A 14263-nucleotide genomic window follows, 5' to 3' on the forward strand; every position below is an offset into this window, starting at 1 on the left:
CGACTGGAGAAAAAACAAGGTTTTCTAATGTCATGAAGTTTTTGCTACAGTATGTTGATTAAAACTGAAGAGTATTGTTGAACTTGTGCTCCTAGTAAAGCATCCATTAAGAAAAATGTCATAATAATTTATAATTACTTGGTTTTGCTGCTGTAGACTCCCATACTTTAATGACTGTCAGGTATCATTGAAAGCTGAGAATATCCTCACTGTTACATTCAGAGTTTGTTATAGAATGCTTAATGTCTCTCAGGAGCTTCTGAAATGTGGTGTTTTTATTTTGTATTTTCCTTTGGTTTTAATTCTTAAATGATCCCTCTTTTCAGATTTCAAATTATAATCTATTTCCTGATGCATTGCTGACGCCACGTGAGCCATGTCAGAAGTACTTCCAGGTCAGATGCCCTTTAAAAGATTCTGCTATGCAAATATGTGAAACTTGCCTCCTCTTTTCCTTCTTCTTCACAGGTCCATATTTTGCTTTCATTTTGCACTTACACGTGAAAAAGAGCAAACATTTTCTTTTCTTTTTAACAGTCCCTTTTTGAATAAACTCTTTATTCAGCTTTTTAAGAACTATTCCTGTAGACAATACAATGCAAAAAAGTCTTATTAGAGGCAAAGACACATCAGTCATGCACTGTTTTCTGTTTTCAATGGTATTTGCTCTCTCCTTCTAGCTCTGTGACTTTTATGACAAGGATGAAAAACATCAATAAAAGCCATTTGAGTAATAGTGCTATTTGTATTATTATGAAAATTGGGACTACTTTGTGTATAACACATTATAGTGGTGAAAGTATATTAATATCTGTAGGTGTGTTTCTAAATGTTAAATTATGCAGCTGAGACAGTGATTTGTTTTAAAAAACAAGCAAGCTAAACCCATCAATGAATTGCTGTGACAGATCTTTTATCTACTTAGCTGCTGCCTTTAAGTACTAGCATTTCAATAATATGTTGCTATTCCCAGTAAAGATAACGTTCTAATTAGTCTTAGTTTTACACCAGAGTCCAATTTTTTTTTAATTATAATCTCTTATTTTTACCTGCTTATAACTTACCACTAATTCCCCTGCTTGAGCCAAGATACACGCAACCAACTCCGGGGTTCCCCCCTGCTTCTCCCTTTGTGTTTGCTTTTCAGCAGAAGGAGCTGAAAAAAGGGTGCCCTGTGCCAGTAGCAGTGTCCTTACTGGTAGCCAGGCAGTATGAGGAGCTGCCCGAGCAGGGGGGACGGGGTCTGCCTGTCCGTGGGGTGCCTGGGTGCAGGACCCCTGGCATGGGGCATTGGGTAGCAGGTGATGGGTGCAGCACCAACGTGCCTCAGGTACCACTGCGGCAGGGGAGGCAGGGTCGGAGGGATGTGGGGAGTCAGTGAGGGGAATTTTGGTCTTTTGCAGGCACAGAAAGAAGTTGCATTTCCTTTAGCTTTTTGATTAGATGGTTGGGATGTGCATCCTCTGGGAAAGGTGATGTGTTTCCAGCACCACCATGACCAGCTGTCACTCTTCTTCCTTAAGCTGTTCTGCTGCACAGTCCAGGGTGGGTTTTTTCTGTGCATTTGAGCATTTCATAGAATCATAGAATGGCCTAGGTTGGACGGGACCTTAGAGATCATTTAATCCAACCTCCCTGTCATGGGCAGGGACGCCACCTCTCGACTAGACCAGGCAACATGTGGGGACCAAGTGGGAATCGAACCTGCGACCTCGGTGTTGTCATTGTTGTCAGCACCGCGCTCAACCCACTGAGCATTTCCTTGCGTTCAAATGTTTTCCAGCACTTCGGTTAGTCCTGATCTGGTAGCAACTTGAGACACAAGACCTCCTCCTTCCCATCTGTGTTTCTTATTCTTTTTTTGCCTCTTTTGCTGCTTCCTTCTTCCTCACATTTATATCTCTTTCTGAGAGTGGAGGGATGCCCTCTGCTCCCATCCCAAAGCCTGGCTGGGGGTGCAGGGTGTTGGCCAGTGAGCAGGCACCCTGTCCTCTGAGAGGACAGCCTGCTCCTCTCTGTGCTTGTGGTACTGTTTGTGTGCCCATCGATGATCTGAAAAGGGGGTCAGGAGGGGAGGTGGTGTCTAGTGAAAGGTTCATTTTGATGTTTCTCTGCTTACGATCCTACAACAACCCAATTTAGCAGCCAACTTGCAAGCACTGCTTGGGTTGCAAAGGCTTCTGGAGGCTTTGGCCAAGTGATTGATCAGTGTGGCAACATTCATCGTAAATCCACGGGGGAGCTTTATCAATCAGATGAGTAAAGCACAATACATTTTAATTCAATGTTTCTATGTGCTTGTTCTTACAGTATTTTTGGTAAGAGGATTGCTAATGGTAGGAGATTGGCTAAAGATAATCTGACAGGCAGCTACTTAATCTTTATCCAGGAAGATAATTTTTTAAGAAATGTGTTCAGTGGTAAAAATAGTGGCGAACGTTGTATGAAGCAGCTCACTTGTAACAAAGAACAAGAATAAATTTCAGTCTTGTTCCAGATTGCGGCAGTTTTATTTATTGATGAAAAAAAAATCTCGTTTTAATTTGCTGGAGCATAAAATAAAATGTAATCTAGTGAAGTAAATATATACTGTGCAATTCCATAACTCGGGTACTGGGTCAAAATTATCCTGCCCTACTAATTTATTTTTTATGTGACTTCCAAATTGTCAAGCTTTTAACAGATTCAGAAAGAGTATAAAGCAACCAGTCCATAAACACAGGCCATTTCATGTTTTTAGATTAAAGCCTGTGCTTTGGTAACAGTATGTAGGATATTGTTTATATAAGACTTGATTAATTTTAGTTGAGATTCAGAAAGCATCATTTATAGATGTATTTCTATGAGAAGTACATTTATAAAGTTCCTTTAAATTATGTGATGGTTGTGTTTTAAAAGTCTTCTGTGGCTAAAGCTGAAATTGTCTGTAGGATGTTTGTTACTTGTTACCTAGGCTGATGGGTTTTGCAGTGTGCGTGGGGTGATCCGTCTTCAGAAGAGTTTGCAGTTGGTCTAGACTGAGTGGGGCTTGAGGAAATGGCAGACATGAAAACTTGTAAAATTTAGTTTAAATTCTGTTCTGCACAAGTTTCAGGAGCTGTTCTAGATGGATGGTTCAGGGAACAGAGTATACTTGGTCTGCTTGGTTTTTTTAAATGAACCAGAGTGGTGGTTGAAAGTACGCAGCCTTGACAGCGTATCAGAGAAGAAGGAACACTAGCAGCCATGTGTGTGTTTAGGTAACATTGTGAAGTGCTCCTTTTCACTCTGTATTTATGTATATGTTCTTTTAAACCCCATATATTTAATCTCTTGTAGATCTGTACAGCAGTCAGTTCTGTCATATATCAAATATACAAGAATGCAGCGCAACTCAGTAGGAAGGATCTGTCATCGGCTAGCTCACGTTACAGCTTTTCATTCCTGGATAAGCCCCAGACATGTTTTTGTGTGCATTATAAGCAGTCAGTGATATCTGAGAATCAGGAACAACAGTAAGGGTGTTCCATGCTGTGGCAGATGGGAGTGATTTATTAATTGGCCTCTAATTTGGTTGCCAGGTGTCAAACAACAGTGACGACTACAGCATGTAAATTGAGGTGTTCATGGAATATTTGTGTAGATTAGTGGGAGCCATAAATAGACAGTACAGGAACAAATTTAAGTTTTTAAAAATACATTATTTTAATCATTTTTCATAGTCTGATAATCTGTTCCCTTAAGAGACTTAGTATTTTCAAAATGTGAGCTGTACCCCTGGCTGGCAAAAATCAGAAAGTTGTCTACAAGTAGGCAAAAGAGTGTTTTTATTTAACGGTGTGTGCTCTACCCTAGGATATACATTTTATCCTTAATTTTGAATTTCTTGAGGTATAGAAATAGGTGAGCCATTGTTGTCCCTGCTCTGATTAAGTTAGAGCGGGATATATTGTCAAGAGAATTTTTTTCCCCCCATAGAAGTCAAGTACACTTTTGTGAAATAATCTACTTGTATTCTCTACACCCTAACCCTCTACTTCCTCACCTAAGGGGAAAAAAAAAAGGTACAAAAAAAACAAGTCTAAAGGAAGGATAGACAAAGAACAGAGAAAATACAGGTTTTGAGGCAACAGCTGACTGGCCAATCAGGTTTAAAAGTAACAGTACTTGAGTTCTACCCTAGATGGGAAAAAAGCAGCATCTGTCTGTGGTCTGCTTGGAAATTTCTCAAATTTTCTGCTTTGAGCGCTTGAGGAGCACTTCCCCTCCTTGTCAGAGGTAGAGGTGAAACACTGTATTGAAATGATGGTAAGGATGACTTCTGGACATCCAGGGCACTTCCCCTGTGCCCAAGACTGCCTGCAGCAGAGTCAGGTGTGAAAACCTGCCCTAAAACTGCCTCGCTTAGGGTCAAGCTTTCTGCTTCTTCTCAGCTTCGTGGTCCTGATGATCTCTGTATTTTTTCTGCCTCTGTTTCTTCTTGTTAAATAAGCTGAACTTTTGTCTATTCTCTTACCCACTCAGGTTTTGAAAATTTTCCTGCTGTAAACCAATTATGTCACGTGCTGCATCCCTTTACCAGAAGCCCTAGCAATATAGCGTATGGAACGAATGTGTTTCATGACTCTCTCTTTTTACTTTTCTAGTTGATTCTGGCGTGGACGCATTGGCCGTGTTTATGGCAAGCGGCAGCACGACGGACGTTGTGAACCGCAACAGCCCCGCCACCCCGCCAAACACCCTTAACCTGCGCTCCTCTCACAATGAACTTCTGAATGCAGAGATCAGGCACACGGAGACCAAGAACAGCACTCCTCCGAAATGCAGGAAAAAATACGCGCTGACTAATATTCAGACAGCCATGGGTCTTTCCGATCCAGCAGCTCAGCCCCTTCTGGGCAACAGCTCTGCAAATATAAAGCTGGTGAAGAATGGAGAGAACCAGCTCAGGAAAGCTGCCGAGCAGGGACAGCAGGATCCCAACAAAAACCTCAGTACCACTGCGGGCATAAACGTAACTTCTGAGAAGTTTGAAGGCAAAGAGCCGATCCCGCAGGATTCCTCTGGCTGTGAGATATTGCCCTCGCAGCCAAGGAGGACCAAGAGCTTCCTGAATTATTACGCGGATCTAGAGACATCTACTAGAGAGCTAGAGCAGAGTTTTGTTGCGATGGAAGAGAAATCTACACAAAGCAACAGCCAGGCTTCTACTCTTATTGTCAATGGGGAAGTCCTGCCCCGGAAACAAAACCAGCTGTCAAGCCCAGAGGATGGCCAAGTTGCCACAGTGTCCTCAAGCCCAGAGACTAAGAAAGACCACCCCAAAACTGGGGCCAAAACAGATTGTGCCCTCCATAGGATTCAAAACCTGGCCCCAAGCGATGAGGATTCCAGCTGGACCACGTTGTCCCAGGACAGCGCCTCGCCGAGCTCACCCGATGAAACAGGTACGTGCATAAAGGCTGCTCGTGGCTGCTGTTTTAGAAATACGTTGCTTAGCTCCTCTCAGCTGGGAGGTGGAAGGAGAGAAGCGATTTAGCGGTGCTTTTGGTAGGGGAGTGGATCCACATCACAACGCAAGCAGTGGGCTTAAAGCTTCTTGTCTGCTTGGCAGCCTCCCGCTCAATCCTGGCAGCTTTACTGCTGCTTTAGGAAAGGCCCCAGTGAATGCTGTAGACAGGATCCTAAAAATACGGCAACTGCCCCTCTTGCTATAAATAATTACTCGTCACTGATCAATGGGTAGATGTTATGAGAAGTACACAATTGTCTGGAGATGCTGAACTCCTGATAGCTGCCTGCATGCAACAAGCGAACTTTTCTGAGCCATGATTTATAGTTTCAGCAAAGATTTTTACTTTTCTGATTCAAATTTTTGTGAGTGCCCTCCCGCCATCTTCATCATTTGAGGATGTTCTTTTATTTTAAAAAAAGTCCTCTCAAATTTTCGGTCATTAAATTTCTGTATTTTGTTTTCTTAGTTCTTTCTTCAATTCCATAAAGTAACTCAGATGCTGAAGCCATGGCATTTCATATTTTGGAAACCTGGGCTCGTTAGTTATTTGAACAGTAATGATGACTTCTGCACTGGCTCTGTTGTGATTTACAACACATCTGCAGTATTTTTAAAACTCCCGAGATCTCGTTTACTCTAGTTAATGGACTTTGTCACTTTTTTTTATATCCATGCCAGTATGTCAAGGTACCAACTTTGTCAAAATGAGAGGAGGCAATCCAATTCTCGAAGGTGACATGGGGGCTTAGGAAGTTCATCATCTATTGTTACTGTTTTCTGTTTTAAGTGATTTCATTACTATAGTGCAGAGATTGCGTACCGCGCGAAGGCCCCTAAAAGCCAAATCCACAGCTGCATGCGATCAGTCATGCACGATTATGACAAAAGTAATTTTTTTTCAACGTGTAGGGTATTTCCAAATTGCTCCTCATTGTGCGAGATAAAATTGTTCTTATGATCTCTTTTTCCATGTATAACAAACCTTTGCTGTTAAGAGAAAAAATTTTCATAGTCATCTCTTTGTGTGCAGCAGGAAAAACCTTTTAGTTGACTAAAATTGCTGTTTGACTTAATATTATTTGTCAGGATACTTGATATAATACATATGACACCAGTGATAACACTTTCTGGAGAAACTATTGATAGGAAATGAACGAGAAGCTGGGTAGAAAGTTTGCATTTACTGAAAAATAAATTAGAGTAATACCAAGTAGTCTAAGAAAGAGGCCTCAGATGCTAAGAGCTAGCTTAAGTTTTGTATCTTTTTAAATAATATGTTTAAAATTTTCTTCCCGCATGTGTATTGCAACTGTATAGCGTGTGAGCTCTTTCAGCGTTGGAAAGGGGAATTTTCTGAGTTGTTTTGAGGTGCTGGCAAAGTCTTCTTATTTAATTAACCAAGTGTGAGCTGAGCTCTGGTTTATTTACACTATGGAAATAAAGGGGAACTTTGCCCTGCTGAGTATGGGGGATTTCCTTGTTTAGAAAAGAAACAATTTTTAAAATTTCACTTAATAAAGCCCTCAGAGCTCACCACACTTACAAAGCAGAATAAAGGGCTTTTTTAAATTCTCCACTACCTTCATCATACTAGCAATCAACGTCTTCTAAATAGACAGTTATAGAAAATCAGATGTCCAGTCTCTGTAAGAAGAGAGTTAAAAATAAACAGAAAGCCCTAAACCCCCTCAAAATTGTTTTTCAAGATTGAATAGGTAGAGAGATTTCTTCCTCATCTTCATGGTCATGGTCAGAGAGCACCGAGTAGGGTACAGGACCTGTCATGCTGGATGGGATCACTGATTTTAAGATGCCCGTGTGTATGAGTATTCATGGACTTTAAAAACATCCAACTATTGCAACTTGGAGACATCTATCTCTTAGGATTATTGGCTATCTTGAATTTACTTCCACCCAGAAAAAATTGTTTCATTAAATGTTTCCAGGTTCTTTCCAAAATGGACTCTCAGTTGATACAGCAGAAGACAGCTAAGAAATTAAATGTTGAGTTGGCATGGATGGCTTTTGGACACGACATAATAGGCCAGTTTCTCAGGCTCCCCTACAGCTCTTTCTGGGATGTTGGGGGAAAAAAAAAAAGGAGGGGTGTGTGCAAAAAGCAACTTTGCTGATGTGGGGGGGTGGCGGGGGGAAAGAAATCACAACTGGTGCAAATATCTCCAGACTTCCTTGTTTGGGGGTGAATTTTCTAGTTGCTCTCAGGGTCTCCAGCCTTTTACATTTGAACAATGTGCCATCCCTAGGCGTGTGTGTGTATTTCCAGGGATGTTTGAAGGGTAATAAAATCATAGGTGAAATAAAAGTTGAGGAAATGGACTGAACTTTATTTTGCTGAGGCAGGATCAAGGGCTGTTCAGTATTTTGCATTGCAATTGCCTGTGCCTTTTCCATCTCCTTCCCAAGAGTCGCTTGGAGTTACTGTGGTGCTGGCTGACAAGCCTTTGCCCCTGACTGTGCCAGGTCGAGCTGTGGGAGTTAGCTCCCTTGCCATATGACTTGGGTGCTACAGCAGTGGGAGAGTCAGAGGTGCTGAAGGAAATCAAGTAACACTTGTTCCTTCCCAAAACCCCTTGTACCCTTCTGCCCTGCTCACAAGCAGAGAATACATCTGATGCATTTGTGTCAGTGGTAGTTGACTGAAAACCCAAGAGACCCCCAGTGGGCAATATCTAGCCTGGCTGAGGTCATGGAGGGACCACATTTAGGAGCAGGCAAGAAGAAGAAACCTCAGAAAATGAGGATTGGTGGTATCCTGGCTCTTCTGTGTTTGTCTGATCCTTCCGTGGAGGCGTTGCCCCAACCTCCTCAGGCTATCTGCTCCAAAGGCATGCGGTGCTTTCCCCTGTGGTTGATCATTTCCGTCTTTTTGGCGTAATCTTTCATTGCTTGTCCCTGTGTGCCAGCAGGGGTGGAAAGTCGTGCAGTGAGCCCTGGTCGTGCCCATCCTGGAAGTCTGAGATTTGAGGCATAGCCAGGGCTCCTCACTGCCGCTGCATCTGGGTGGGAGGAGAGTATTGTGTGGTGTCTTCACAGCCCAGTACTCTCTAACCCTTGTGTCTTATATGCTCTAGTAATAAATGTTAGGGACCACAGGGAGAAAGGCATCTGCAAGATGCGCCAGTAGACAGTTTTAGTGGTACAGCTTCTGGGAAGGGGGAAAAAAGATGCAGTTTTGAGAGCAGTTAATCCATTAATGAGTATAATCTAGCAGACACCTGGAGAATTATTGATGTTCAATCCAGAGATTGTATTTAGCATTTTAGTATACATAGGAATAAGATACAAATACTGTTTTACTTAGCGAACGCTGGTGAAAATTACAATATGCTAATTCCAGGGCTCTGAACTGTTTTGTCATCGATTTCTCTGTGTTAGCACAATTTGTTATTCAAGTCTTGGAAAGCTTAACATTGTTTTGTGGTTTTCTTGTTTTGTTTTCATGTGTTGTGTTTTGGAGGTATGTAATTTAAAGGCCCTGAAAAGTTTACTCTTAAGCTTAATAGTTTGCACTGGGGATGCATCACTGTGTAGTCAAAATCCTCCTGAATTCTCCTTAGGGCAGAATACCTTTATTTGTGGTCTAATGAGAAGATGTTTTCAAGAGACCTGACTTGTTTTCTGAATGAGAGGCAAAAATAAGACAACCCAATTCAGAGATGCAAACCAACTGGCTGGGTGTTAAACAAGTGGTAGTGTGTGTTGTTAAACAAATGTAGTGGAGTGCAGTAATGACAGGGGCACCGAACACCATAAGCACAGCACAGTGTAAGAATTATGTTTTGAGGATACTCTTCTTTTTCCTTCAAAGATATTATCTCTGTTTCTTGACAAGAACTACTTGTCTTCAGCTTTCAGATATTTGTATGGGCTTTTTTTTAATATGAAGGCTTTTAGCTTTTGTCCACTGGCTACAGGACTGACTGCACCCACCCGGCTGACCACTGTTGTTCAGAGCATGCTGTGGGCTACCAAAGACCAACTTCAGATGTCTTTAAAACTGCAGATGGCACAGAACTGATTTTAAATCACAGTAAATGCTTCTTCCCCCCTCCCTTCAGAAAATTTCCTTAGTCCAGTGTTCAAAGGAAATGCATTTTGTGTTATTACACCCTCTACTTACTCTTTCTCATTGTCTCTATGTATTCAGAGTTTCACTGACATTATATGAATCTGTGTGGTGCAAATGGCAAGAGTCAAGTGGACACTCCAGAGCGAAAACCTTGGGGAGGATGAGTGTGATGCTTAGTGCCATTTTCTGTGTGTGATGTTTGTTTGGGTTTTTTTTTTTTCTTTTGATGAAGCTCACCAGAATGTCTATATAAGTCAGACCTATTTCTTAAACTTTCTATCACCTGAAAACCATTTTTAGGGGAAATTTATCCCTCCTTAGTAAAGTGCAACTCTTTATGCAAACTCTAATGTGTTAGGAATAAGAATTGTCCATGGGAGAAAAAAAAAATAAATGTTTGCCTCAAAGCCAGGAGAAGTACTGGAATTTGCTTTTTCTTCCTGTTTTATCCTAATCTGAACAAAACCCCCTCCTCCCAGAGCAGAGAATAGCTGCATAATTAGAAAGGTCTCTGAGATTTGGGATGCTCAGTGTTGGAGAGATGAAGATTTTCCTGCTCTGAAACAGTCACCTTCCCTACTCTCTTCAGAGGTTTGGGACACTGGACAGGGGCTGCAGCCCCCTCTGGCTCCTCAACTTTCTCAGCCTTTGGCTCTCACAGCAACTTGTTTCTTCCTGGTTGAAAATGTTATTCAAAAAGGTGTCAAAAGTCCCAGTGTCTTTTTTTTCAAGGAGTGCCACTACTGTAGGCGACTGCAATGAGCCACATGCCTGCCCGCTGCTGGTCTCTGAGCAAATCTGGGAGGACAGTTTAATAGCTGGGTAGAAGTAGAAGAGTTCAACCCGGTGCAGAAATGACAGCAATGAGACTGGCCTTTGGGGATCAGGAGTGTCATTCTTGTAAATAGAGTCTGGTATTCTGGAATAACAGTATGTCTGGGTAGAATAGCCCTCTAATGCAATAAAAATAACAGCAAATCACAAACTACTTGGATTTATACCAATGGCCAGTTCTGACTTTGTTTATTAGCCAGTGTCTTTGACAAAATTAAAATGAATATCCTCTTAAAAGTGCTACTTTTCCTTTGCATTACCTATCTGATATAGACAATGAGTATGTTATTTACTACAGAACATGCTTTCTGTGTTCCTGAGTGTGGAAAAAGATTTATGGTAATAGAAATACATTCAGTTACACTGTGGATAAACACAAGTCCTATAACTAGAGAAAGAATACATTAGCACCTATACAGTTGCAGGATTCTAGGTAAACATCCAATTTTCAGGAGTCAGAGGCTCTAGTTCACACCTGCTATGCATCCTAATAGCCTGCCAACTTTTAATATTGAGCTATTTTAATCCTGTAGGTCGCTGGAAACCACATATCAAGAACAGTGCATGTTTTATACAGTGGTCAAGACTTGGCTATTTGTTGACTCCTTATGAAACAGGGAAGGTGACTGTTGCTGTATATCCCCAGTGTTTGTGTAGGAATGCTCTGTATGTGGAGTAACTAAATGCATGTTTATCTGCCTTTTCGCTACCCATATAAGATGATTTTAGGGAAGGAAATGTAAGCCAGTTTAAAAGAAATAAAACCTAAAAGGCCACATGGTTGCATGATGTTCACAGTAATGATCATTATTCGATTGGTAGAAGGCCATGAAATAGTATGTGCTTGATAGTAAATTGAACTTGAAAGATGACTCTCTCAAGTACATGCTGCTGCTGTCAGCTGCACAGGGGGTCCGCTTGCTGTGTTTGGGCAGTAAGGTTGGTTTTACCCTGTGGTTCTCAGTGGAGCTGCCTAATCTATATCTTGAGTGCTCAGATAAATGCTCCGACTTGAAATCCGAAGTTTCCATGGTAAAAAGTGGTGATCGGTATCCTTTTGAATTGGGATAGTTAATAAAAATACATACATAAAAGTGGATTCTCAGGAATGGGAGGATAGGTGTTTTATGCAATAGTGATTAGCATCATCTCCCAAACTATTTGCAATTAGTAGAACTTGGGGCTATGGGATAGGGTTTCTGGGACATATTGTATGGGCATAGTTGTGGTTTCATACTTATTGTTAATCAAAAAGATAAAGAACGATTCTTTATTTCATCAGTGCCATTCATTTTCCTCCCTAGGGAGGGCTTGATTCAGTTGCGTGGTGGTGTCCAAGACAGGCAGCAGATGGGAGGCAAGGACGAAGACTTACTTGGGTTCTGGGGAAGCAACTGCAGGCTAAGCGGACGCACATCAAATAACACTCACGAATTAATTAACCAGCTGGATAGAGCCTGCAACATCTCCCCTGCAGTGCAGAAATGAAGTTTGTTCCTTTTCTGGGTCTAGCTTTGTTTTAAAAACCACTCCTTTGTAATCTCTGCTATATTGTGCCTAAAGGCTCTAGGATGCTTCGTCATATTCTTTCCAAATGCAACTCCCTCACAGCATGACATCTCTCCCTGGGTGCTCTGAGGCCAGGGGAAACTTAGTTCAAAGACAGTTACTTTCTGGTGCCTGTGTGTTGACTATCAAAGCATCACTCTGCCTAGATCACTGCTTTGGCTAAAATAGTGTCAAAATGTGGCCCTCTCCTAACTGACATAGCTTCGTTAATTTTGACATTATTCCAGCTGGACTTCTGGCCACTTGATGGGAGTTTAACAAGTTGGCTTATTTCTCCCTTTTCATATTTCATTTGTTGCTTGGCATTTGTCTTTTCAGGAAAACTTTCCTTACTAGCATAATAGAGCACATAATTCCTAATCCAGACAAAATCAGAGTCATGCTTTAAGTGCAGTACTATGATTTTGGGTGTTTTAAAAATCAATATTTTTTGCTCAGTAAAAAGTGTAGTTGTGGGGTAAACAAATGACTGCAGGCTTGGCTGATGGAACATATGGAATACCAAGAGGGGAATGTGGAAGGCAACAATGGGGAATAGAGATTGTGGCAAGACAGATCAGGAAAGTGAATGCCAGCCTGGTACTACTCCTGGGTGGAAGCTATAGAGTAGTTCACAAGATCTTTGGACACCACAAGTTTCCCCTAACTCTGCAGGGCAGTTCACATTGATGTGTAATGTTAAGAGATACTCAGATGTGTTTTTTATTACAGGGCTTGTTGTGTATCATAGCAAGGTGGAAGACCTTTCTGAGCATCTGTAGGGAAAAAGCAGTGAATAGTTTATTTGTGCCTAGTACTTAACTTGGCAACTTGGAAGCTTTTCAAGCTTTTTTTTTCCTAGGGATGGAGAAGTGTAGTTCTGGATCCTGCATATCCTCTCTGAGGTTGAATGCATTTTGCTGAAAAAGCTCTTCTGTGCCTAGGTTTGTATGTCTTCACAGGTCTCTCCTGAGACTATGGAAAGAGTTCAGGCCCAGTCAGACATAGGACTAAGCAAAGAGGCAGGGTAAACAAACCACAGAAGAGAAACCAAAGAAGGTAACGGGGAAAAGTCAGGATCCTGCTAGCTCTTTCAGACAGGTGTTAAGGCAGGAAGTTGCACAAAAGGGAAGCCACTATCAACTAATATTAGATTAACCATCCCTCCTTAAAAAAAAAAAAAATCCCAGTTCATAAAGCTGCTCAAGTAATAACAAATTACGACCAAAATCGATCCAATAAACCTCTGCCTCAGCAATTCTGAATGCTGCATAGAACTGAGGCCAAATTTCAGTCCACCTGATGGATGCTTTGAAATGGGTATGGAATTCTCTGGGAAAGGGAAAAGCAGTATTATCTCTGGGAGGACTCTTAACACGTGGACTTCTGTTCAGTAGAGCAAGCTGAGAACATGAGTATATTCTGCAAGGTGGCTTCTGTGTGCAGCATGGTTGGGTGCTTAGGTTTCTTGTCTTCTGTGCTCCTGTATTTCGGCTGCAGGAAGCGTGGTAGAGTTATGGTATTGCTGTGCAGCAAAACAAGCCTTGAGCCCTTACAGTGGCCACCGAGCTTTTGGAGGATCTCACAGCTGCTGAGGTAGCAACGATTCACTTAGGTGTATAACACTGGGGATGGCTGGTACAGTTTTTGGGACTTTTCTGCTCTGAAGTGATTCCTGCCTCTTGGCAGCTAGATCCCCTGCAGAGTGGAAACCCAAAGCGTGGGCCACTATGGTTGATCCTCTGAGCATCTGCAGCAATACCTGCATCAGGGGTCAAGGGAGAAAGCCAGTGTGCGAACAAGAAGAGTTGTGGGGTGGAAAGGAAGGTAGGAAGGCTTGGAAGATGGGAGCGTGACCTGGAGGGAGATGAGAGACCCACTGGAGGGCAAAGCAAAAGGAGAGTAACTGCAGCTGTGGAGATAAATGAGAGCTTGGCACAAACTGAGGGAGAGCTGAAATAAGCAGGAACTGGAAGCGAGCAGGGATGTGTCAGTAGGTTAGGCAAGGAGGACTTAGCACAAAAGCAGTGACAATAAATGGACAGACTAAGATTGGGAGGAAAGCAGCAGAAGTGAGTGTTGGGGAATTTGCATGTGCTTGAGGTTGGGGTGTTATATCACAGTCTGAAAACTTAAAGCACGCAAAACCAAGGTAGTTCTTGGGTGAAAGTTATTTAATGCTGAAGTGCTGCTGAGAAAAATTCAAATCCTAGCTCAGGACTGAATCCGGGCCCTGGTGGGAGGAGATGTCTGTGCAGTGAGGGACACAGACTTAAGTTCCCCTTGAGTTTCTGCCC

General features: G+C 42.1%; 1 protein-coding gene across 1 annotated transcript in view; it reads left to right on the forward strand.

Moving 5' to 3' along the window:
* Positions 1-376: 376 nt before the first annotated feature.
* Positions 377-14263, forward strand: part of LOC104273736 (amyloid beta A4 precursor protein-binding family B member 2-like) — a gene marked incomplete at its 3' end in the record, with an annotated part of 36606 nt that continues 22719 nt past the window's right edge. Inside the window, exons 1-2 of the mRNA XM_009869149.1 lie at positions 377-395; positions 4626-5426. Of these exons, the coding sequence (XP_009867451.1) occupies positions 377-395; positions 4626-5426 (820 nt within the window). The remainder of the gene's footprint in view (positions 396-4625; positions 5427-14263) is intronic.

This window comes from Apaloderma vittatum, unplaced genomic scaffold (genome assembly GCF_000703405.1).
Source record: "Apaloderma vittatum isolate BGI_N311 unplaced genomic scaffold, ASM70340v1 scaffold8765, whole genome shotgun sequence".
In the NCBI taxonomy this organism is placed as follows: domain Eukaryota; kingdom Metazoa; phylum Chordata; class Aves; order Trogoniformes; family Trogonidae; genus Apaloderma; species Apaloderma vittatum.